Source organism: Oreochromis aureus, linkage group 3 (assembly GCF_013358895.1).
Source record: "Oreochromis aureus strain Israel breed Guangdong linkage group 3, ZZ_aureus, whole genome shotgun sequence".
NCBI lineage: Eukaryota > Metazoa > Chordata > Actinopteri > Cichliformes > Cichlidae > Oreochromis > Oreochromis aureus.
Genome location: NC_052944.1, coordinates 112,933,702 through 112,960,819, shown reverse-complemented (window position 1 = coordinate 112,960,819; position 27,118 = coordinate 112,933,702). Strand labels below are relative to the sequence as shown.

Below are 27,118 nucleotides of genomic sequence, written 5' to 3'. Positions count from 1 at the left end.
TCTGGGAGGTAGCAAGGGAGTGTGAACCTTAAGGTGTGAAACAGCTGTACTGCCTTTTGTTCCTGGAGAAGGTATTTAACTGAGAGCCGTGCTAGGCTCAGTGAGACTCTGCTGACCCTGCCCTGTGGTCATGCAGGCTCTCCATCAAGCTTGGTTTTCTGTTCTGTGTGTTTTGATTAAAGAATGTTAGCTACTGCCCACCGCTCATCTGCAGGCTTTATTTAAGTGGAAAAACTTCCACAACACTGCTCTGCTAGTTAGCTGGGAGCTAACTCACTAGAACATTTAATGCTAAACTGTCTAAACTGTGTGGGCAGCGTTCATTGCTGCTCTGTGTTATTCTCCAGCCTCTCTTTGACTTAGTCCTCTCAGTTTTTTCCTCCTTACAAACTAGAAAACCTTCTTTTTCAGCTTCTCCATACCCGAGCTGTGGCTAAGCTACCAGCATGCAGGCTCAGTGTGTCCAAATTCATGGGCTGCATCCTCCTGAGGACACATTTGTAGACCGATAACGTTACAGCGACGCGCCGAAGGCTGTCTGAATTCGTGGACTCCTCTGAATGCAGCCGACAAATGCGTCCTCCTTTTCCCCAAATTTGAAGGATGGGTCGGGTGTGTCCTTCGTGGCCCACCATATCCCAGAACTCATACCGCTGCCCAGCCAAACTCCAGTTTCCGGTAATGCCGACCGCTACAAAGTTTTAAAATTACTCTTATTAATCTTTCTGGGTCACAAAATAAACTTTTAAATACGTTTTCAGGTGAAAATACGTTAGGAGTTTGCCCCCTCACATATACTAATGTGCCACAAACAGGACTTTAATATCACCAACCATTCCCATTTTATTACGGTGTATCCATATACATGGCCCACCCTGTAGTTAAAAAAAGTGACAAATCAAACTGTCAATAAAATCTTCTACAGCTGAAACTAATGTAGACAATGACAGGGGAGGAAGTAAAAGTAAAAACCAGAGATGATAACTACCAAAATAAAACAGGAAGTGAATAACAACCATAACTGTAACACCTGAGTGAAGCTAGTAAAGGGATGTAGAGGAACACTGAGGGAAGTAAATAAACTCACAAATACGGATAGTAACTAAAACAAACGAGACATGAAGGCTCAGAATACTACAAAATAACTGAAAATTAAACCTAAAAGGAAATTTAAACTAAGAAACCCTAAAGCTACCAAACAGAGCAGCTAAAGATAAACAAGAAGTCTAAAGTACAAACCCTTACATATTCAGTGAATGTGAAGTGAAGTAAAGTGAAATTTATTTCAGTCAACAACAACAACAACACAGATTATCGTTTTACATAATAGTACTCAATCTATTCAAATGTCCAGCATGGACATATGCTCATGTTAGATTGTGAAAAGTCCCAGCAGTACTAGCTGTTTTATATACTGTTTATAATAAGCTAAATGTAATAATAATGTGCAAACTAGAAAGCGAAAATTTCAGAAGAAATTTTATGTGTGCCTATACCGCTGCTAATCACTGTAGTTTGCCATTCATACGGCTACAGAGAGCAAAATTCAGAAGAGCAGCCATTCTCCACCATGAACTATGGTAAAAACAAACACCGCTCATGCTTCACAGATGACAGCTTACAGTTTTGTGTAAAGATGAAGTTACTTTGTACAGCGCCGATTTGCAGACGCTGTGCACACAGGTTCATGAGCAGAAGTCCCATTGTACCACGGCAGACCCGACAATGTTTGCATGAACACACTTTGAAGCATTACATTATAGACCACTTTTCACACATGCATTCACTTTTTGTTTTTTGTTATTTTTACACAGTGTTCTGAATTATGAACAATGGTCTACAGCCAATCCTGTGTATTATTATACAAACTTTGGTTGTGAGATTCAGATAACTATTTAATAAAAGCTAAATATTTTATATGAGAGTAAGAAAGGAAAGTATATCTTTGTGTCCACCTTTCTCTGTTAATGCCCTAGCTCCCCCCGGTAAAAGCTTTCCTAGATCCGCCCCTGCACAGTTACCAGCTGTCAGCTACACAAAAAGGAGCTTGGTCTTTGTCTCTCAGAAACAACTCATAACTTCCTTCAACTCATTCATGTCACCTAAAGTGTAAACCTGTTTCTCCATCACCAGTTCAGCTCTGATGATTCAGTAAGGACATCTCCTGATTTCATCTTCATGCTCCAGCAAACATCAGCTGATACTAGAAATTAAAATCAAAAGAATTCTAACAACAGCTGATCAAGCTTAAACGTGCTGCTGTTGTTTAGCGCGATAAATAAGAGCGAAAAGCCGATCATTGATCAGTTTCATGATTGACGTTTCAACACGCGAGAGAATGACAGGGAGGCTTCAGAACGACAGAATAAATCATAATGTTTTCTCTGAATGTGGGACGATTCCGTTTTGCGGCACGGCAACTCTATGAACTAACCCTAATGAATAAAATAAAGTCCAACGTCAGTAACTTAGTGCGCACACAGCTGTATATAAACTCCCGTGGCAGTACGATTGTAAAAGGTCAACGAAAATAAATTACACCTAAACTCGGTTTATATCTGACCCAAATAGAGTGCAGTTCATAACTTCTTACCTGAAATTTAGTTCACCTCACGCTCCTGCCTTCGGTTTCCAGCATCATCGGCCCATATAAAGCGAAAAATAAGTCCAGCTAAAACACATACTGTCGGCGAGCGATCGGTGCTGACACGAGTTTCACCCGCCTCAATATCAGCCAAGCCTGGGTGCTTTTTTTCACGAAGGGTCGCTAGCGGCGCTAGCTAACTATGCTAGCGGCGCTAGCTAGCTAGCCGACTATCAGCAACACGTAAGAGAACTGCTGCTAAATAAACTACACCTAAACTCGGTTTATATCTGACCCAAATAGAGTGCAGGTCATAACTTCTTACCTGAAATTCAGTTCACCTCACGCTCCTGCCTTCGCTTTCCCTGATCCACGATTGACCTCCGCGTTAGTAAACACCGGTCGATCGGTGGTCTCGTATGTCTCGTTCATGCATGTCCTTTCTGTCATACACCGTGGATAGCTGCCCACTGTTGTAGCTCCGCATTTTAGCACCACCAAACAACTCAGTTATTTTTTCCACATCCAGCTGTAACTCCGATTCTGTGCGAGCATTTGCGAGAGACCGGGGAGGTGAAAGGAGAGAGAGAGTCCCCTCGCTGTCCATTTGCAGCCAAGTGCGGCAGCTAGCTAGCTAGCCGGCTATAAGCAACACGTAAGAGAATTGTCGCTAATATGGGATGTCTCCATAAAACGAGCAGATATTTGAAGTTTACACACCTACATTCTCGCCTGAAAATATCTTAAAAGTCTATTTTTTGACCTAGAAACACGAATAAAAGACCTATAAAATGAAGTGGTGGCTGCCATTGTTTACTCTGCAGAGGCGTGCTATGAATTGTGGGATATGGAGTTTCCGCCCAAGCATAAACTTTTTTGTTTGGCTGTACTACTCCGGGTATACCAGTAGAGAGAGCCAACACACCACAAATGAAGTCTGTTTCTATGGGGCCAAAAGTAGAATCTTTCTCAGGAGGCTAGAAATTGGCCCAAATTTGCACTAAAATCTAAATATTTCAAAAACTATAAAAGTTATAAACACCAAAAGTTGTACCATACTAGTCCAGCTCTAGCCGCACAAAATGATGTAACATATGTAACCCTATTGTCAAAACTGTTTGGCAGAGGAGCGCGGGAAAATTTTCACAAAAATATTAATATTAAAAAAACTATAATACTCATAAACACCAAAATAATAAGAATAATAAATCCGACGAATAGTAATATGTGTGCCTCTTGGCATAGGCACACATAATAATAAGAATAATAAATCCGAGGAATAGTAATATGTGTGCCTCTTGGCATAGGCACACATAATAATAAGAATAATAAATCCGAGGAATAGTAATATGTGTGCCTCTTGGCATAGGCACACATAATAATAAGAATAATAAATCCGAGGAATAGTAATATGTGTGCCTCTTGGCATAGGCACACATAATAATAAATCCGACGAATAGTAATATGTGTGCCTCTTGGCATAGGCACACATAATAATAATAATAATAATGATAAATCCGAGGAATAGTAATATGTGTGCCTCTTGGCATAGGCACACATAATAAAGCCTGAAGCAGCTAGCACTGTTAGCATCAGCACCAAGCCCTGTTACATTTATACACTGTTAGAGCTCTAATGGCTCCAATCTACAGCCCTTATAATAATGATTAAAATATTGTCTGTAAACACAGTGTCATCAGATGTTATGGTGTTACTGATTCTAAATTCATTTGTTTTGATTTCACAGTGAATATAACTTAAGCATTCACTGCACTTGGATTTCCTACAACACCTTTTCAAATGTTAAATATCCAGAAAATCTAATTGCATTATGTTTTGTTTCCTGTTTTGGTTTCCCCACTTTAAGCTCAACAGTCAAATTCTGTTTTGTATTAATCTGTTGTTTTACATTTTATGTTTAAGTGAGGCAATGAGTCATATCACTATATTTGATCTCATCTTTTCAGTCAGAAATAATCAATTGATCATATTTTTATTACTAAAATTTTCTGAAAATCTAATTCTGATATCTGAACAAACAGCTCTGTAAAAAAAACCTTCAGAATACAGGAATCGAACTAGAAGGTTTGGTGGATAAAGCACTGCTAAAATAAAGATTTTGGACTCAGAGGAGCAGATGGGACATTTCATTGCAAACGAAAGAAAGAAAGTGAACAAATATACTAAAAACCCCGGACACTAATTTCTACATTAAGACATTTTTTAATCAATTTACTGTTTATGCAGTAATAGAAATCAGGTTTAACATGATCATCAGTGGAAAAATTTAAATCCTGACCTGAGAGTTTCCATTTTACAGCGTGGACTCTTCACTCCAGCAGACAGAAACTTCACTCCTGAATCCTGCAGGTCAGAGTTACTCAGGTCCAGCTGTCTCAGACTACAGGACTGGGAGCTGAGAGCTGAGAACAGAGCTTCATAACCTCTCTCTGAGAGCTTACAGTGGCTCAGTCTGAAAAATGACAGATAAACATTAAACAAACACTGTTGTTAAATTGCAATGGGGGTGCACTAAAGAGTTATTAGATTTAGCAATTAATCCTGTTTTTTTTACTAAGAGACAACAAATGGATGACACTGACATTTGTTAACTGACAATGGTCAATCAATTCTGGTATTCTATTGCAAATGCCAATTGGGCTCCATGTGCCGGGCAGTGCATTAGCACCAAAGTAGCTGATATATTGATCAATAACTCTCTCTGCTCATTAAATTATCATAAAACTATTACAGAAGTTTAACTGACTTTTTTCCCATTTAATGGATTCTTATTGGTTAATTCTGTCAATTGATGAAAAGCACAACATAACTTGATCTCACCTCAGAGTATTCAGTTTACAGTGTGAACTTCTCAGTCCTGCAGAAAGAAACTCCACTGCTGGATGCTGCAGGTTGTTGTTACTTAAGTCCAGCTCTCTCAGTGTAGAAAACTGGGAGCTGAGAACTGAGGACAGAGCTTCATACCCTCTTTCTGAGAGATCAGGGACACTCAGCCTAAAAAACAAAAACAAAATAAAAACACAATTTGAAAAACTGTCATTTGATAACAAACTGTTATCAAATGACAAGTTAAATGAACTCTCCGACAAGTTACAGAGACTCAGTCTGGGGGAACAGAAATTTTTTTTAAAGTACACGTGGTAAAGAGATTAGAAATGTGGCAGATAATTATAACTTTAGACTAAAAGGTCCCTCTCGCTCATATATTTAGTAAAAAATAAGAATAAACGCTTATCTTGATCTGCTTAGAATTTTACTTGACGTCTTATGCTAATTCATAAACAATTCAGAATATGACTTCATCTGACCTGAACGTTTCCAGGGTACACTGTGGACTCTCCACTGTAGCAGACAGAAGCTTCACTGCTGAATCCTGCAGGGTGTTGATACTCAGGTCCAGCTCTCTCAGAATAGAGAACTGGGAACTGAGAACTGAGGACAGTGCTTCACAGCCTCTCTCTGAGAGGTCAGGGACACTCAGCCTAAAAAAAACAAAAACAAAATAAAGACATAATTTAAAAAATTGTCATTTGATAACAAACTGTTTGTGATTAATTTAAATCACTTCTTGTGTTGAACCTTTAAAAGAAAGACAAATGTCAGTGTGCATTACTATTTATGGCTAAAAAACGTTTTAGTTTAAAAATGTTCCCTGTGTAAATATAAAGACCTGGAACTTGCTCATTAAATGCTAAACAAAAACAAGTGATGACTCCTCATTCTGTGAACATGTGATAAGCAAGAACGTAAGCATGTAGCAATGAGAGGGAAGGCTGGCTCATATCCTGGTGAGTGAGGGTTAGTTACTCTAGGAAAAGGTCAAGATATGACTGAGAGATTCTGGGAGACTGAACCAGTGACGTTTTCATGGAAATTATTTCTACTAAAGCAAATATAGTGATTAGTCCTTCCATCAGTCGTCCACAAAGCAGTGAGATACAGGGAGTGCAGAATTATTAGGCAAGTTGTATTTTTGAGGAATAATTTTATTATTGAACAACAACCATGTTCTCAATGAACCCAAAAAACTCATTAATATCAAAGCTGAATGTTTGTTTTTGGAAGTAGTTTTTAGTTTGTTTTTAGTTTTAGCTATTTTAGGGGGATATCTGTGTGTGCAGGTGACTATTACTGTGCATAATTATTAGGCAACTTAACAAAAACAAATATATACCCATTTCAATTATTATTTTACCAGTGAAGCCAATATAACATCTCCACATTCACAAATATACATTTCTGACATTCAAAAACAAAACAAAAACAAATCAGCGACCAATATAGCCACCTTTCTTTGCAAGGACACTCAAAAGCCTGCCATCCATGGATTCTGTCAGTGTTTTGTTCTGTTCACTATCAACATTGCGTGCAGCAGCAACCACAGCCTCCCAGACACTGTTCAGAGAGGTGTACTGTTTTCCTCCTTGTAAATCTCACATTTGATGATGGACCACAGGTTCTCAATGGGGTTCAGATCAGGTGAACAAGGAGGCCATGTCATTAGTTTTCTTCTTTTATACCCTTTCTTGCCAGCCACGCTGTGGAGTACTTGGACGCGTGTGATGGAGCATTGTCCTGCATGAAAATCATGTTTTCTTGAAGGATGCAGACTTCTTCCTGTACCACTGCTTGAAGAAGGTGTCTTCCAGAAACTGGCAGTAGGACTGGGAGTTGAGCATGACTCCATCCTCAACCCGAAAAGGCCCCACAAGCTCATCTTTGATGATACCAGCCCAAACCAGTACTCCACCTCCACCTTGCTGGCGTCTGAGTCGGACTGGAGCTCTCTGCCCTTTACCAATCCAGCCACGGGCCCATCCATCCATCGGGGTGGCTGTAGCTCAGGTGGCAGAGCAGGTCAGCCACTAACCAGAAGGTCGGTGGTTCGATCCCAGGCTGCTTCAGTCTACATGCCAAATATCCTTGGGCAAGATACTAACCCCATGTTGCTCTCCGATGCATCCATCGGAGTGTGAATGTGTATGAATGTTAGATATGCACTAAGTTTAGAAGAAGTGCTTGTGTGAATGGGTGTGATTGGGTGAATGAATTAGTTGTATAAGCGCTTTGAGTGCTCAGAGTAGAGTAGAAAAGCACTATATAAGAACCAGTCCATTTACCATCTGGCCCATCAAGACTCACTCTCATTTCATCAGTCCATAAAACCTTAGAAAAATCAGTCTTGAGATATTTCTTGACGTTTCAGCTTGTGTGTCTTGTTCAGTGGTGGTCGTCTTTCAGCCTTTCTTACCTCGGCCATGTCTCTGAGTATTGCACACCTTGTGCTTTTGGGCACTCCAGTGATGTTGCAGCTTTGAAATATGGCCAAACTGGTGGCAAGTGGCATCTTGGCAGCTGCACGCTTGACTTTTCTCAGTTCATGGGCAGTTATTTTGCGCCTTGGTTTTTCCACACGCTTCTTGCTACCCTGTTGACTATTTTGAATGAAACGCTTGATTGTTCGATGATCACGCTTCAGAAGCTTTGCAATTTTAAGACTGCTGCATCCCTCTGCAAGATATCTCACTATTTTTGACTTTTCTGAGCCTGTCAAGTCCTTCTTTTGACCCATTTTGCCAAAGGAAAGGAAGTTGCCTAATAATTATGCACACCTGATATAGGGTGTTGATGTCATTAGACCACACCCCTTCTCATTACAGAGATGCACATCACCTAATATGCTTAATTGGTAGTAGGCTTTCGAGCCTATACAGCTTGGAGTAAGACAACATGCATGAAGAGGATGATGTGGACAAAATACTCATTTGCCTAATAATTCTGCACTCCCTGTAAAGTCTCAAGTCTCATTCTGCACAGTGTAAATGCCAGTGTCCTCTGGGCCCTCACTGATCATTGGATTCTGTCCCAAATTGTCATGGTTGACAGACTATGTACAGTTGGAAATCAAAGTGCATGACATAGGAGAGACTGAAAAACAATCAAGCATGCAAATCTAACAACAGGGAAGCAGAAGAAACATGAGGAATATGATTGAATCTGTCAGCAGCTGCAGATCCTTGGAACTGTACTGGTGATGCTGATTGTAACATATAGAAGTGAACTCATCTTCAGCTGAGCAGTGCACTGATGCAGAGCAATAAGACCAGAGGAGGAATGAGGGAGTTGATGGTTATCACCTATGGCTTCATCAAAGTCTTTGAATGTCTTCAGACAGTACAGAATGATGCTGCTAGGCTTTTAACCAGCACATGAAATAGACTGGAAATTACTCCAGTTTAATCTCTTCACACTGGTAATCAGTTCATTTTAGGCTTTATTTAAAGTTTTAGTCCTTACTTTTAGTCCCAGTCTATATTTCTGACTTTCTACAATCCCACAGCTCTTCTCACATCTGAGATCTTCCAGTTAAAGGCTGTTACTGGTCCCACTAACTCATTTATTCAGACTATCATTCAGAGTGGCCTTTAGTTTTAGGCACATCACACAGTTTTAGGCTGTGTGATGTTCAGTGTTTGCTGTTTAATGTTTTTATCTTCTGTGTTTTTTATTGCCTGTCTCTATTGTAAAGCACTTTGTGGTTTTTGACCTGTGAAAGCTGCTGTATGAAAATTTTTTACTTACAGGATTATTCTTTATATGACTTTGATAAAAGCTGACAACCAGATATGTTTAAGACACTGACATTTACTGCTGCTATCAAACATTAACTATAATATACTCTATTTAGTTCTCATGATCATTCAAATAAATATGTTTAAGTTTTTAAGTGTCCATAAAGCATTACACTGTTTAAGTTATAAATAAAGGAATGATCACATGTTTACTCACAGAGCTTTCTTGGAGGCTTTGACCACTGGCAGCAGCCTCAGAAGAGCCTCCTCTGAAGCAGAGTATTTCTGCAGGTCAAACACATCCAGATCTTTTTCTGATGACAGTAAGATGAAGACCAGAGCTGACCACTGAGCAGGAGACAGTTTATCTGTGGAGAGACTTCCTGATCTCAGGGACTGTTGGATCTCCTCCACTAGAGAACGATCATTCAGTTCATTCAGACAGTGGAACAGATTGATGCTTTTCTCTGCAGACAGATTCTCACTGAGCTTCTCCTTGATGTACTGGACTGTTTCCTGATTAGTCTGTGAGCTACTTCCTGTCTGTGTAAGCAGACCTCGTAGGAGACTCTGATTGGTCTGCAGTGAAAGACCCAGGAGGAAGCGGAGGAACAAGTCCAGGTGTCTATTTGGACTCTGTAAGGCCTTGTTCACAGCAGTCTGGTGGAGAGACTCTTTAGATTTTATTTCTTTTTGTGGTTCTTGTTTTTGACACAATATAGACCATATGGACCGTGTTTGTTTGTCTTCCAGCAGATTGAGTCCAGAGTTGATGAAGGTCAGATGGACATGAAGAGCAGCCAGAAACTCCTGAACACTCAGATGGATGAAGCAGAACACCTTGTCTTCTCTCTGTCCGCTCTCCCCTTTAAAGATCTGTGTGAACACTCCTGAGTACACTGAGGCTGCTCTGATATCGATGCCACACTCTGTCAGGTCTGATTCATAGAAGATCAGGTTTCCTTTCTGCAGCTGATCAAAAGCCAGTTTTCCCAGAGACTCCATCATCTTCCTGCTCTCTGGACTCCAGTGTGGATCTGTCTCAGCTCCTCCATCATACTTGACCTTCTTCACTTTGGCCTGAACCACCAGGAAGTGGATGTACATCTCAGTCAGGGTCTTGGGCAGCTGTCCTCCCTCTCTGGTTTCCAGCACATCCTCCAGAACTGTAGCAGTGATCCAGCAGAAGACTGGGATGTGGCACATGATGTGGAGGCTTCGTGATGTCTTGATGTGGGAGATGATCCTGCTGGCCTGCTCCTCATCTCTGAATCTCTTCCTGAAGTACTCCTCCTTCTGTGGATCAGTGAACCCTCTGACCTCTGTCACCATGTCAACACAGTCAGGAGGGATCTGATTGGCTGCTGCAGGACGTGTGGTTATCCAGAGGCGTGCAGAGGGAAGCAGATTCCCCCTGATGAGGTTTATCAGCAGCACATCCACTGAGGTGGACTTTCTAGGGTCAATTAGGATTTCAGTGTTGTTAAAGTTTAGAGGAAGTCGACACTCATCCAGACCATCAAAGATGAACACAACCTGGAAGTCTTCAAAGCTGCAGATTCCTGCTTCTTTGGTTTCAGTAAAGAAGTGATGAACAAGTTCCACCAAGCTGAACTTTTTCTCTTTCAGCACATTCAGCTCTCTGAAAGTGAATGGAAATATGAACTGGATGTCCTGGTTGGCTTTGTCTTCAGCCCAGTCCAGGCTGTATTTCTGTGTTAAGACTGTTTTCCCAATGCCAGCCACTCCCTTTGTCAGCACTGTTCTGATTGGTTCATCTCTTCCAGGTGAGGCTTTAAAGATGTCTTCTTGTCTGATGGTTGTTTCTGGTCTGTCTGGTTTCCTGGATGCTGTTTCAATCTGTCTGACCTCATGTTCATCATTGACCTCTGCAGTCCCTCCCTCTGTGATGTAGAGCTCTGTGTAGATCTGATTCAGAAGGGTTGGGTTTCCTGCTTTACCGATCCCCTCAAACACATGCTGGAACTTCTTCAGTGCAGATTTAAGTTTACGATGACAAACTTCAGCTGGAAGTTCTGAACAATAATAATAATGAAAATACAACAATCATATTTTGCAAAATGCTGATGAGAATTTCTGACCCACTGAGAAATGACTGAACAAACTGGTGTCACAAGAGTCTGATTTATCTAACAGCTTAAAACCTTAAGTAAGAAATCATCTTACTGCTCTGCAGATGGTCAGCCAGCTCCTCCTGCTTCATTCTCCTCATGAAGTCCACTGTGATCTTCACAAATGCCTCTCTGCTCCTCCTCTTCTCATCATCCTCCCTCTGAAACTCCAAGCACTGGGGCTTATTTGGATTCAGAGCCTTCTGGATCTTCTTCAGCTCATTCTTCACAAAAGTGATGATGTTGTCCTCCAGCAGCTGGAACAGAATCCTTTATGAATGACCCACAAATCTGAACTTCAGTCCACACAACATCCACTTCTTTACGATCAAGGAGCAGATCATCCACGATCTCTTCACGAATTGTAAGTTTGACTTCACCTGATTAACTGAGACATTCTCCACAACTCCATGATCCCAAAATGTTGATTCTGTTCATATGAATGCAGTGATTTCAGTGAGAAACATTTCACTGGTGTTCAGAGCTGAACTATCAACAGGCTGAGAATCAAAGCCAGAAACTTGGAGATGTTATAAGTGACTGATTTGATCATACAGACAGCTGGTCTTAAAGGTTCACTCTGTTTACACATACAGATCAGTATTTAAGGTTTGACTCTCATCATCCACTGGAGCACAAACTGGGCTTCATCAGGACGCTACAACACAGAACAAACACCATCCCCACAGACACAGCAGCCAGGGAAGCAGAAGAACATCACATCAAGAAGGTTCTGAGTAAATGTGAACGCTGGTTTGAGGGCGGAGTCAAGGAGGCCATTTATGTGAAAAGGGAAAGACCATCTCTGAATGGAGGAGGGGCCTAAGGGTACATCTGTCAGCATCTTACAATGCTGTGATTGCAGCCATTCCCCAACTCTCTGTGAATGGGACTCAAGGTCTTTGATCAGTGGTTGTTGATCAATGGTCCTGACAATATGCGTACCAATGATCAATGAACTGACCTCCCAGCCCATTGTTCCTTCACTGGGCTAGTTTCAGTCATTATGCAAATGTACTGTTTATAAGGTTGGAAACGTGCAGTCAGCTGAGACTGAAGAAGTCACCTGATGATGATGAAACGTTTCTCCCACTGAAAACGTCCAGATGAACAGAATCAACCTTTTTGGGATTTACTTACCTGGATGATTGAGCATCAAGACACAACTCTGTGACTTTTCTCAGTTGAATAAATCCTCTCCTCCAGGTGTGTTTACATCTACCAGCCCTGTGGCGCTAAATCCAAGTGTGTTAGACCAGAGTTAACTTGATAGATATGTGTGAGTGTGTAACTCTTCGAAGCCGTTTGGCTGCTTTTTATGGGGGCTGGGTCTTTGGAAAGTGAGCAAACAAAAGTTTTAGTAACACACCCTGAACTGCACACTTTAACAAACAACATGAGATTTTAACAGTAATGTAAAAATCTAAAAATCTTGTGATTCATTGTTATTAAGCACAAACACATCTATGGCCCTGTTTCCATGAGTAGCTGCTCGGATCGACTCACCAGAGGTCGCCACGACTGGACTGGATCCACTGGTTTCTATTACAGTTGAGGACCACCTAATGTGGTCGTCTCAATACTAGGGATGGGTACCGGTATCTGGTGCCATTATGGCACCGGTTCTGACATAAACGGTAGTAACCAGACCGAAAAGCAGTGCACATTTCGGTGCTTTTTTTCGGTGCTTTTTTTCCTGAGATCTCATACACTTTCTAGCCAATCATTTTACCTTTGCAAGGATAGTAGGCGAGCCCAGGTACATACGTTCTTTTAGAGCAGAGCTACAGATTAAAAATGCCCAAGGCAAAGCGGTCAAAAGCCTGGCTGTACTTCACAGCAAAAGATGCAAACTCAGCAGCCTGAAACAAGTGCTTCAAGGTGATACTGTGCAAAAAAGGTAACACCTCGAATCCGATGAAACACCTGGCGACGCATAGCGTTTTGTTAAAAGCCGAGAAATGCACTGTATTTGATAGCTTGCTGCAAGACCTCACACCAGCACATCTACTGTGGGTGCGGTGCCTGTTATCGGACCCGGAGTTAGCAACATCCCCCAAGAACCTGAAGAGGAGACTCCTGGCCCCTAGCCCTGCCAGTGTAGCAGAAATGACGGATGATGATGGCAGCAGCAGCCGTTCTTCTCTGTGTTTGTAGCTTAATGTTGCTCGTGTGTAATTTACGTTGAGTAGGCTAACCACGTTATTACATTAATGCATGTAAGGTGAACTAGCAAACACCGTCATAGTTACATGCGGCTCCCTTCTTGTTTGATGGCAGATACTCATGTGAGTGAAATTGGCCCCCCCACCTTCTTCAAATCCGACAAAAGTGGTATCAAACGTTTGTGCTACGTTTGTGCTGGTTTGTGCTGCAAACATTTTAAATATATTAATAAACATTCCTAGAGGTCATCAGAGGTCAACCAGCCCCCCCACATTAATTAAATCAAACAAAATGGGTGTCAATCAACTGTGCTACGTTTGTGTTGGTTTGTGCTGCTGAAATTGTTGTTTGTGCTGCTTCTGTTTTAAAGATATTAATGAAAATGTAAAGGTCAAAGGTCAACCCCACACACATTACCCAAATCCAACAAAAGTGGTATCAAACGTTTGTGCTATATTTGTGCTGGTTTGTGCTGCAAACATTTTTGTTTGTGCTGATATCATTTTAAAAATATTAATAAAATAACGTCTCGATGCGTGCTCAATGATCCAGGTAAGTAAATTCCAAAAGGTTGATTCTGTTCATCCGGACATTTTCAGTGGGAGAAATGTTTCATCACTCATCCAAGTGACTTCTTCAGTCTCAGCTGACTGCAGGTTTCCCCAACCTTATGAACACATGTGAGTGAAGTTGGCCCCCCTACATTCTTCAGATCTAACAAAATTGATGTCAAACATTTGTCCTGCAAATTATTTTGTTTGTCCAGGTTATGTTTCCCTAATTTTATAAAGAGTACATGTACAGTGAGAGAGAGATGTTACATCTGTCTTCACTTGCATCCCAGTCACGGAAGCGTTGGAGGTAGTTCATAAGAGATTACAGGTTCACCCCAACCTCAGCAACAGCACCACTCTCAGCACTGATCAGTTGTGTTTGCTTTTGGAACTGTGTCTTAATTCCACCTATTTTGCATAAGGGTCAGTACTACAGGCAGAGACCTAGGTGTGCCATGGTTTCCCACAGGCACCTGGTCAAAGTCACCAAACCACTTCGTAAGCAGGTACAGGTGTGGCCAGAAGGGTCCTCAGAGGCACTGCAAGACTGCTTTTCCACCACAGGCTGCCACACACGACAATACCGCAGACTTTCAGGAATATACAGAAACTGTCATTGCCTACATCCCAAAATGCATCGATGATGTCACAGAGACCAGGACTATCACTGTCCAGGCCCATCAGAAACCATGGCTCACAGGTCAGGTTTAAATGCTCCTAAGGTTGAAAAATGCAAGCCTTCAGAGCCGGGAATTAGGTGAGCCTAAGAACAGCAAGGGCAAACCTGTCACGTGGCATCAGCTACAGCAAAGCTTCAGCAACAGCAGAGATACTTGGAGGCAGTGGCAAAGAATACAAACCATCACAGACTACAAGCCCACTCTGCAGACTACAGGGAGTGCAGAATTATTAGGCAAGTTGTATTTTTGAGGAATAATTTTATTATTGAACAACAACCATGTTCTCAATGAACCCAAAAATCTCATTAATATCAAAGCTGAATGTTTTTGGAAGTAGTTTTTAGTTTGTTTTTAGTTTTAGCTATTTTAGGGGGATATCTGTGTGTGCAGGTGACTATTACTGTGCATAATTATTAGGCAACTTAACAAAAACAAATATATACCCATTTCAATTATTTATTTTACCAGTGAAACCAATATAACATCTCCACATTCACAAATATACATTTCTGACATTCAAAAACAAAACAAAAACAAATCAGCGACCAATATAGCCACCTTTCTTTGCAAGGACACTCAAAAGCCTGCCATCCATGGATTCTGTCAGTGTTTTGATCTGTTCACCATCAACATTGCGTGCAGCAGCAACCACAGCCTCCCAGACACTGTTCAGAGAGGTGTACTGTTTTCCCTCCTTGTAAATCTCACATTTGATGATGGACCACAGGTTCTCAATGGGGTTCAGATCAGGTGAACAAGGAGGCCATGTCATTAGTTTTTCTTCTTTTATACCCTTTCTTGCCAGCCACGCTGTGGAGTACTTGGACGCTGCGTGTGATGGAGCATTGTCCTGCATGAAAATCATGTTTTTCTTGAAGGATGCAGACTTCTTCCTGTACCACTGCTTGAAGAAGGTGTCTTCCAGAAACTGGCAGTAGGACTGGGAGTTGAGCTTGACTCCATCCTCAACCCGAAAAGGCCCCACAAGCTCATCTTTGATGATACCAGCCCAAACCAGTACTCCACCTCCACCTTGCTGGCGTCTGAGTCGGACTGGAGCTCTCTGCCCTTACCAATCCAGCCACGGGCCCATCCATCTGGCCCATCAAGACTCACTCTCATTTCATCAGTCCATAAAACCTTAGAAAAATCAGTCTTGAGATATTTCTTGGCCCAGTCTTGACGTTTCAGCTTGTGTGTCTTGTTCAGTGGTGGTCGTCTTTCAGCCTTTCTTACCTTGGCCATGTCTCTGAGTATTGCACACCTTGTGCTTTTGGGCACTCCAGTGATGTTGCAGCTCTGAAATATGGCCAAACTGGTGGCAAGTGGCATCTTGGCAGCTGCACGCTTGACTTTTCTCAGTTCATGGGCAGTTATTTTGCGCCTTGGTTTTTCCACACGCTTCTTGTGACCCTGTTGACTATTTTGAATGAAACGCTTGATTGTTCGATGATCACGCTTCAGAAGCTTTGCAATTTTAAGACTGCTGCATCCCTCTGCAAGATATCTCACTATTTTTGACTTTTCTGAGCCTGTCAAGTCCTTCTTTTGACCCATTTTGCCAAAGGAAAGGAAGTTGCCTAATAATTATGCACACCTGATATAGGGTGTTGATGTCATTAGACCACACCCCTTCTCATTACAGAGATGCACATCACCTAATATGCTTAATTGGTAGTAGGCTTTCGAGCCTATACAGCTTGGAGTAAGACAACATGCATGAAGAGGATGATGTGGACAAAATACTCATTTGCCTAATAATTCTGCACTCCCTGTATGGTGACACAATCCCCAGACAGTGTGTGGAGATCCCTATACTGTGGAACTCACAAATGTCTTCACAGACATCTTTAACACATCACTAGGGACAGGCCGTCATTCCCACATGCCTCAAAGCCTCCACCATCATTACTGTACCCAAGAAGTCATCTACCTCCTGCTTTAAGGACTACCATCCTGTGAAACTCACCTCCATCATTATGAAGTGCTTTGAATGGTTAGTCATGCATCAAATCAAATTATCGTTTTCCCCCAACCTGGATCCATTTGAGTTCGCATACCGGTCAAAATGCTCAACCGATGATGGAATTTCAACTGCCCCTCACTCAACCCTCACACATCTGAACACTAAAGACTCATATGTCAGAGTGCTGTTCATAGACTTCAGTTCAGCATTCAACACCATCATTCCCCAGCAACTCATTCACAAACTGGATCTGCTGGGGATCAGCACCTTGCTGTATAACTGGCTTCTAGATTTCTTGACAGGAAGACAGCAGACAGTACGGGTCGACAGCAACACCTCCAGCCCAAGAACACTGAATACGGGGGCTCCCCAAGGATGTGTGTTGAGCCCCCTTCTCTTCACTCTGCTGACCCACGACAAGATCTACTACAGGGGTGAAGTTAACCATCTGGCAGAGTGGTACAGCAACAACAACCTGTCCCTGAATGTGAAGAAGACCAACAGCGACTCTACTTCCTCTGCAAACTGAGAAGCACAAGAGATTCAACCCCCATTATGAGCACCTTCTACAGAGGCACAGTTGAGAGTATCCTCACCAACTGCATCACTGTGTGGTATGACTCCTGCACTGGGTTCTGCAGGAAAAAATGACAACGGGTAGTGAGAGCAGCGGAGAGGATTGTGGGGACCTCTCTTGCCTCCCTCCCCAGGAGATCTACTGCACCTGCCTCATCTGGAAGGTCCTCTCCATTACAGGTGACTCCACTTATCCCTTCAACAGCGTCTTCAGTTTGCTGCCATCAGGAAGGATACTGAAGAGCCTCCGGGCCAGAACCCGCAGACTGAGAGACAGCTTCGTCCATCGGCTGTCAGGATGCTGACCATCTCTGAATCGAGAAGGGGGGCCCAAGGGTACATCTTTCACCATCTTACAATGCTGTGATTGTAGCCATTCCCCACTTTCTGTAAATGGTACTCATGGCCATTGATCAGTAGGCTTTGATTAGTTGTCATTGATCAATAGTCATAAGAATTTGCATACTAACAATCATGGAACTAACCGCCCAGCACATTGTTCATTCAGTGGTGCTAGTTTCCTTCACTATGCAAATGTACTGTTTATAAGGTTGGGGAAACCTGCAGTCAGCTGAGACTGAAGAAGTCACTTGGATGAGTGACGAAACGTTGCTCCAACTGAAAATGTCCAGATGAACAGAATCAACCTTTTGGGATTTACTTACCTGGAAGATTAAGCACGCATCAAGACGTTATTTTATTAATATTTTTAAAATCATAGCGGCACACACGAAGATTTTTGCAGCACAAACCAGCACAAATATAGCACAAACGTTTAACATCAATTTTGTTTGATTTGGGTAATGTGGGGGGGCTGGTTGACCTTTTGACCTTTACATTTTCATTAATATCTTTAAAACAGAAGCAGCACAAACAACAATTTTAGCAGCACAAACCAGCACAAACGTAGCACAGTTGATTGACACCCATTTTGTTTGATTTAATTAATGTGGGGGGGCTGGTTGACCTCTGATGACCTCTAGAAATGTTTATTAATATCTTTAAAATGATAGAAGCACAAACGAAAATTTTTGCAGCACAAACCAGCACAAACGTAGCACAAACGTTTGATACCACTTTTGTGGGATTTGAAGAAGGTGGGGGGGCCAACTTCACTCACATTAGATACTCTCTTCACCCTGGCCAGAATGGCTAAAATGACCAAAGAAAAAGTGGAAAACAGCTAAACATGAGAGGTTTTTGGATAAAGTTTGTGTTTTTTCCATTGTTTAAGCACTGCTTCCAGCCAAGAGTGATACCATAAATCCCCTATAGCTGCAGAAAAGGCTTTTTTTTATTGTTATCTTCTTACAAAAAAACAGCTAAACATGAGAGGTTTTAGGACAAAGTTTATGTTCTCCATTCTTTAAGCACTGGTTTGAGCACCGTTTAACCCTTTAAGACCTACCATAGAACCAAGTCCTTCAGAGCTTATATTATATTTTTACATGCTGTAGTGCCATTTTTGGGAGCATTTCAAGTTGCTATACATCAATACAACCATTATAGCCTAAATTTTAATAATATGTATGCATTAAGTGCATAGTACTTACATAAATTGCAAAAAAGTGCAATAAACTACAAAAAAATTGAAAATCGTTTTTGGTTTTTTAACATATATTTCTAGTTAGAGAAATTTAAGAGGCTTATCCCTCAAAACTGTAAATACACAAAAGTTGCACAAACTAGTTTCCCACCACAGGCAATTTATTTTAAGTGTCTTCATAGTTTTATTTTTGAAATACACCAATTTTCATATACTGCAGGAAAAACGAAAATAAATATTATAATGAAAATTTGCAAAATAACAGCATATGCATCAAAATAAACTATTTCCAGCAGTGCAATATGAGTCCTAAGCATCCCAGAAACGACACAAAGTCATAAAGTCAAACATAACTTTTAAAAACACCAGTATAGGCTCATAAGGCCCAGATGGTAAAAAAAAAAAACTACATTTCCGCAAAATGATGTCACTTCCGGTTTCGGGCAGGTCATGGCGGACATGCGATAGTTCACACTGATGGATGTAGGAAGTGTTATGAACAGCTGATCGGATCGGCAAAGCCTGTTTCTGGAATATTATGTTTTTGTTGCTGCAAGCGCTTTTTATGCAGTTTTTGCAAAGCTATATGTGGAAGGAAACTGTGACTTAGGACAAGCTGATGCCATAAGATGTAAGTACAACTCCTCCGGTTTCATATGCAAAAAAAATTATTGCGCTAGCTTACGTGGTTGCAGTGCTACTGTTATTTAAAAATAGTTATGCAAAATGGAGCGTGTCCGCTCCGACCGGCTTTAAAGGGTTAAGCACCGGCACCGTTTCAAAAGTACCGGTTTGGCACTGGTATTGGATAAAACCTAAACGATACCCATCCCTACTCAATACAGCCGAGTGTCGACTCACATCATTAGTAAATGCTAATGCTCCTAATTTCCAGCATATTTGTCATTTACAAAGTTATTGAAGAAACAGTTATTCAGCTTCATTCCCACTGATCTCAACTACTAACAGTTTCACTTTGGTTTCTGTTTAAAGCCGTTAATGTTTAAAACGTTTCCCTGTGATCACATTTGCACCGTCTGATTTCGAAATTTGTTTTCTTTTCGTCATTTAGTCCACAGAGTCCTTGGTGTTCTGAAAGGGACCTATAAATAAATGTATTATTATTCATATTAATAGTAAAAGTAGTTGTTGTCCATGTACAGACCATAAATATGGAGTCCAGCTGTGTTTGATGCTGCTGGGCAGACTGACCACTGGGAACCTCTGAGCTCTGCTGGTCCACTCTGTGGAGGAACCATGAACACACACATACACACATGAAGCCACTTTCATTATTAAAATGTGAATGTAGCCTCTAAAAACTGTGTCCAGTCACTTTTGCTGCTTCCCTTGTTGCATCTGTATTTGTAGTTTCGCTGTCAAGGATCAAAATGATCAATTATAGAAATTATACTTCAGAGTCCTTCCACTGTTATCCTGATCACTGTGACAGGGGATTTCTAAGAATCACCCTGCAGTTCTTCAGCTTGAGACACCTGAGTTAGAAAACACAAACACTGCAGTTGTCTTTACTCGCGAGGGCAAGTCACAGAGCACTCACTCGCAAGAGGCACTCAAGGATTTGCGCTCTGCCACTGCCTGCGTTCTTTATTTATACAAGCTTGTGTATGTGTGTGTGTGTGTGTGTGTAAAGATAACAGAGTTATTCTAAGAACTCAGGTTCCCCTTTTCTAAGTCTGCATGTTCTTTCAGAAAAGAGGAAGCTGTTAGTTGTTTATCACAAAAGAGTTCATGTCAAAAGTCACGTAGACATGTGGATTGATTAGTGATCAATAAAAGAGCACATTTCATGTAGCTGATAACACAAATACACGATTTTCCTTTGACACACTGAGACTTATTTGTTGGGTCTTAAACTCTGTAAAAACACAAAGATCCTGAATGTTTTTTTTTTCTTACTGAACTTTGTTTCTAAAGTTAAAGCCGTTTCTCAATAAATGCACTTGTGATACGTCATCATTCACAGATCAAGTACCTTTCAATTCAAAGTATGTATAAAGCCAAGTGTGTAAGTTCATCTCTGAACGTTTGTAAATGTCACAGGGTGGAAATGGACAAGTTACTGTGGGTTTTTGGTGCATGTTTTGCTGTGTTTTACTTTTTAGTATTTTAATACTGTACAGTGTTTTATTTTTATGAGTTTTATTGCATGTTTTATTGTATTTATTGGTGACTTGTCCGGAAAGACTCCGCCCCTCCCTGATTATGAACCTGATACACCTGCGAGGTTCCCGGAGGCCAATAAGAGGGCCTACCAGACTACTGACACGGAGAGGCCTGAGAGAGAGAGCAGCAGCGATGGCGTAGCGAATGGTGTCAGGCGGCGGCGCCTGCAAGCCCGCAGAGAGGCTGGGAGAGCTTGGCGTCAGAGGAGCAGATACAGCGCCAGCGACGTGGGGCGAGCAGTCCGACTACTGCAGCAACGGGAGGATATAGCGCCTGCAAACAGGAGGCCAGCCCTTAATGAATGGTAGCTGCCTAAAAAAGATTAGTGACTGCTGCTGCCTTTCTGTTCCAGCGCACCGGGGCAGAGACGAAAGTGAGGACGCCGCCGGGTTTCTCTTCGCCACCGCTACACTGGATTTTTAATTAGTGACTTTTATACTGTGGCGGACGCCACTGGACTTTTAACGTTGTTTTATTGATTTTTATTGTGTTGCTCCCTGGCCAGGGCTGTTTTTAATTCCTTTTATATTTTTTTAACTGTTTAAATATAATAAATTATATTTTAGTCTTACAGTTTTAAATTTGTGTGAATTCCCTTGGCTGCTCTACTGCTCTTTCCGTTTTTAGGAGGGTTTCTCTCCTTTTAATAACATCTGTGCGAATAAAACACCTTCCCTCCGTTACATAAAGCATTCATAGGATAAGCTTAACAACCGATATATGAAGCTCAGACGTCTGTGCATTGCTGAGTCTGTTTGTTTGTTCATTCCAACCACCAAACTGTTTACCTGCAGCACAGTTTGTTTGTTTTTCAAAGTAAAACTGTGAAACTCACTTTTTTTCATACTTGTGTTAAGTTTTGTGTAGAAATGAAGCAAAATTCAGTGTCAGGTTAAAGTGATAGAAACAGCTCACACTGACATCCATCCTGATAAAAGATGAGTGCCGGAAAACCGTGTTTGCATTTATTTGCACTGCTTTCCACCCTGGATGTCTATTATTTTCAGCTTTAAGTATATAAGCGCTTTGGGGTCCTTAGGGACTAGTAAAGCGCTATACAAATACAGGCCATTTACCATTTACAGATACAAACTTTATAAGATTTATATATATCTTTTCCATATGGGAGATCAGGACACGTCACAGTTACTATGTTACTGTTTAACAGCACACTGCAACATTCACACGTTCATCTAACAAACTGGATTATTAACAGCTGCATTTTCACACACGTTTCACTTTGATTCACTACAGATTCAGCAGACAGAAGTTGATGAGGAAACAACAGTTCAGTTCATTTCTGTCCTGGTTCATGAAAACAGCAGCACTGCTGAGGAGCAGGAAGTGGGGATCAGACTGAGGGAAGAGTTTTAGGACAGAGAGTTTGAGAACATCTCCCCTTCCTAAAAATAATCTCTGAGTATCTGCTGTGTTTGTGGAAACACTCCAACACACACCGCTGCACATATGAACATGTGTGTGAAACAGAGCTGACATTAAAAATGATGGAGGATTTATTCACAAACACACAACAACATTTACACACACATTACCTCTCTGCAGGATGACACACGCCTGATTTAAAGTCAGGACCAGCATCTTTAGACCCGTCACTCTGTAAGGACACAGAGCTGGGTGGAGGTCCAGGTGGGTTCCTGTGAATAATGATGGAGCAGTGATGTGAGTGCTGAGCTGTGACATGGAGAAGAGTCATGGACAGTTAGAGATGGTCATCTCACCTCTGAGCTTTGGTCTGGCTCTCATGTTCCCCACACAGAGTGCTTTTAGAGGGAGGGACTCCCTCCTCTCTGTCCTCACACTGATCCATGCTGCTCAATTCACATCAGCTCACATACACTTTCTACCTTCACCTGCAGACGAAACACAAATCATTCATGTGCACATCAACTGAAATCCTCCTTTCCATCATGTGTGCTGTCCAAATATCAGCTGCTTCTATCCTGCTTCATCTCAGTGTCAGCTGAATGCAGTCAGACAGCAGTGTGAGGCAGAGGAAGCTGCCATCAGCTGCTCTACTATCAGTCCACTACATGGAGCCGTGAAGCACACACGATGCATTCACTGACACACACTGATTCACTGTGACTGGAAGCTTCAGTCAGTTCAACACGTGTGAACAACATTTTAAACATTTCAGCTGATCCATGATTCAAAGAGGATCAGCAGAGTTAAAGCTTCACACTAATTATTCCTGCTGAGTTTGCTGAGAACTGCACACACACTGAGTTGTTGTTTGGGAAACTGGAAAAAACATTCTTGTCATGAACTGGCTCTGTAATGCAGGCAGGATAGGACCCAAATGCAAACTCATAGGCAAGACTTTAACCCAAGAGCACAGCTTTATTTGCTAAATGGAAGAAAAAAATTAAACAAAAGTAAACTGGGAAAGTAAGACTCAAACAGAAAAACACGAAGAAGAACACAGCTATGAGGAACGAGGGAGAACACAACAGCGGGAACAGAGGGCTGAGAGAATGACAAACCTACTAACTGTTATTAACCCCGATTCTTTTGTCCCCATGATAGAACAGAGAAAACCGACTCATTTATATTTCTTTTTATTTAATCATCTTCCGGAAGAGAGAGAGCTCTGCACAGCCCAAACGCCAGTTGCAAGAGCTCTAACATTAGAATCATAAACTGTGTCTCATATAGGTATTATTTTGGTACTTTACATGTCACACAGTTTCTATACAAACATTCCTTATATGGCAAAGTTCCTCTTTTCTGTCTGGCTTCCTGTAGTTATAAATATACTTGTATAGCTCAACACTAACTTCCTGTTTTCAGTCTGGCTGAGCACTCAGTTTATGAGTCAAAGGTGGCCTTGCTCTACAAACCTTCATTATTAAAGTACATAAAACAATATAATAAGAAAATAAGGATACTAAGGATATATTAATTACATGACACTGTCAACATTTGATGGATGATGACAGAAATGTGAATTGATATTTACCTAAATCTGTCCTAATGATAATGATGGGCTTTGATGAGTTGTGACTGTCTGAGGTGTTACAAGGATGTTGAAACACTGGGGGCTCAGCTCAGAAATCTTTGCTATTTTCACTTTATAACTGCAGCTGTTTAAAGTGATTAAGTGTATTTGACAGTGAAGTGAATGTAAATTTGAGACACTGTGTGCTCATAGCTAAAGGCTGCAGTCAGCTGTGTTAGAGCCTCTTTTACTCAATGATCCTTTAATAAACACTCAGAGCTCCATGTTGATGAAGCTGTCATGTGTGAGCGTGTGTGCTGACATGTTCACAGTGTGACTTCACCTTTTACAGGCTTCTAATTTCACAGCTGCAAGTAAATTTCCTGAAGAAAATCCACAGACAGCTGAAAGTGAAGCATCACTTCCTGTATGAGGAGCCAACAGTCTGTTTACATGTCATGTGTAGGTTACAGCTAGAATAAATAATAATTTACAAAGTCTGCTGCTCTCTCTGTAACCATCTGACCATCAACTAACTCTCAACAAGTCCAGTTCCACCCGCAGTCAAAGCAAATTTTACCCCAGAGGCAAAAACCACAAAGTCCCAGTCTCTCAGAGTCCAGCCATCCGCCTGCGCCTCAAAGGGTCAAAAACAGAAGCAGTTTGAATTGGAGAAACCATTCCAGGGAAGAAGCGTTTGTGCCTTATGGGGTTGAGTGGGTCTTGTAGGCTACCGTTTTGTTCAATGTTTTCAGAATTTGTCAGATTTCAATCTCAAAGAGTAGGTAATTTTCTCCATTATATATATTTCCTAATCCTCACATTTAGGAGGCTTCTAAATGTGATCCTGTTGTTTGTCTCTATCCATAAGAATGATAATTTATCAGAGCACTGCTGATAAAATACCACAAGCGTGCAGACATCATAAATAAAAACAACAGAGAGTAAAAGGAAAAGTACAGTGCGTGTAGAAACAACACTGTACAGTGGGGAAAAACTCCCCCAAAAAACAAAGAATAAACAGACCTGGTCGATACTATTCCTCAAGAGGCAATACATTTTCTATCATGTCAGATATCTATGTATCTCCAAACCTTTGTTCAAGCTCAATATTAAACACTATTTATTGTTCTTCTCCCAGATAATTGAGGAGACTACAAATGAGAAAAGCACTGAACTTCTTGTGTGTAGAGTAAAAACAGGTTTCAAACACTTCATTTTTCCTTTCATGGATCAGCCTCATAAGAGCTTTTGAAGACCATGACTTGTTTTTAGGAAAAAATGCACAAATTTGAAGGAACAATCAAATCTCTGGAATAGGAGATCAGGAGGAGTCAGTTCATGAATGTCTCTGCATGATTCTGTAAACACCGACCATTCTGTACAGTCAAAGCATTCCTGAAATGCTAACGAGGTGTCATCACTCCAAACCTTTATGTGGTGTTTCCTCACCTTCTCTCTCCTCAGCACAGTCTTATAAACTGGTAGGAGATGCACCGTGTTGTGATCCGAGGGCGGGGCCTTCCACAGATGTATACACACCTTTATGGAACCATAACATAGATCCAGAGTTTTAGTGAAGCATGTGGGACAGTTCACATACTGTTAAAAACAGCGCAATGTTTTCTTCAAAGTTATAGCGATTAAAGTCCCACAGAACTATATTAGGGGCCTCGGGAGAGAGAGATTGGAGTGAGTGGATAACATTGTAGATAGTGTCAGTCGCAATCTTCAGATTCACTTTAGGATGCATGTAAACTACGGTGACCTTGACCTGCAGGAATTCCCTCAGCAGATAAAACAGCCTCAGAGACACAGAGAGAAGCTCAATGTCAAGCAGACACATCTGTTTACAGGGAGTGCAGAATTATTAGGCAAGTTGTATTTTTGAGGAATAATTTTATTATTGAACAACAACCATGTTCTCAATGAACCCAAAAAACTCATTAATATCAAAGCTGAATGTTTTTGGAAGTAGTTTTTAGTTTGTTTTTAGTTTTAGCTATTTTAGGGGGATATCTGTGTGTGCTGGTGACTATTACTGTGCATAATTATTAGGCAACTTAACAAAAAACAAATATATACCCATTTCAATTATTTATTTTACCAGTGAAACCAATATAACATCTCCACATTCACAAATATACATTTCTGACATTCAAAAACAAAACAAAAACAAATCAGCGACCAATATAGCCACCTTTCTTTGCAAGGACACTCAAAAGCCTGCCATCCATGGATTCTGTCAGTGTTTTGTTCTGTTCACTATCAACATTGCGTGCAGCAGCAACCACAGCCTCCCAGACACTGTTCAGAGAGGTGTACTGTTTTCCGTCCTTGTAAATCTCACATTTGATGATGGACCACAGGTTCTCAATGGGGTTCAGATCAGGTGAACAAGGAGGCCATGTCATTAGTTTTTCTTCTTTTATACCCTTTCTTGCCAGCCACGCTGTGGAGTACTTGGACGCGTGTGATGGAGCATTGTCCTGCATGAAAATCATGTTTTTCTTGAAGGATGCAGACTTCTTCCTGTACCACTGCTTGAAGAAGGTGTCTTCCAGAAACTGGCAGTAGGACTGGGAGTTGAGCTTGACTCCATCCTCAACCCGAAAAGGCCCCACAAGCTCATCTTTGATGATACCAGCCCAAACCAGTACTCCACCTCCACCTTGCTGGCGTCTGAGTCGGACTGGAGCTCTCTGCCCTTTACCAATCCAGCCACGGGCCCATCCATCTGGCCCATCAAGACTCACTCTCATTTCATCAGTCCATAAAACCTTAGAAAAATCAGTCTTGAGATATTTCTTGGCCCAGTCTTGACGTTTCAGCTTGTGTGTCTTGTTCAGTGGTGGTCGTCTTTCAGCCTTTCTTACCTTGGCCATGTCTCTGAGTATTGCACACCTTGTGCTTTTGGGCACTCCAGTGTTGTTGTGTTGCAGCTCTGAAATATGGCCAAACTGGTGGTGATCACGCTTCAGAAGCTTTGCAATTTTAAGACTGCTGCATCCCTCTGCAAGATATCTCACTATTTTTGACTTTTCTGAGCCTGTCAAGTCCTTCTTTTGATCCATTTTGCCAAAGGAAAGGAAGTTGCCTAATAATTATGCACACCTGATATAGGGTGTTGATGTCATTAGACCACACCCCTTCTCATTACAGAGATGCACATCAC

The 27,118-nt window shown here is 41.4% G+C and overlaps 1 protein-coding gene across 1 annotated transcript in view; it reads right to left on the bottom strand.

Annotated features, from left to right (window-relative positions):
• Positions 1-27,118, bottom strand: part of LOC120435052 (NACHT, LRR and PYD domains-containing protein 3-like) — a 67,567-nt gene that overhangs the window by 31,979 nt on the left and 8,470 nt on the right. Inside the window, exons 2-8 of the mRNA XM_039603849.1 lie at positions 22,724-22,782; positions 22,538-22,639; positions 19,963-20,041; positions 11,365-11,566; positions 9,395-11,213; positions 5,914-6,087; positions 4,884-5,057 (exon numbers count right to left, since the gene is read on the bottom strand). Coding sequence (XP_039459783.1) covers positions 4,884-5,057; positions 5,914-6,087; positions 9,395-11,213; positions 11,365-11,566; positions 19,963-20,041; positions 22,538-22,639; positions 22,724-22,782 — 2,609 coding nt within the window. The remainder of the gene's footprint in view (positions 1-4,883; positions 5,058-5,913; positions 6,088-9,394; positions 11,214-11,364; positions 11,567-19,962; positions 20,042-22,537; positions 22,640-22,723; positions 22,783-27,118) is intronic.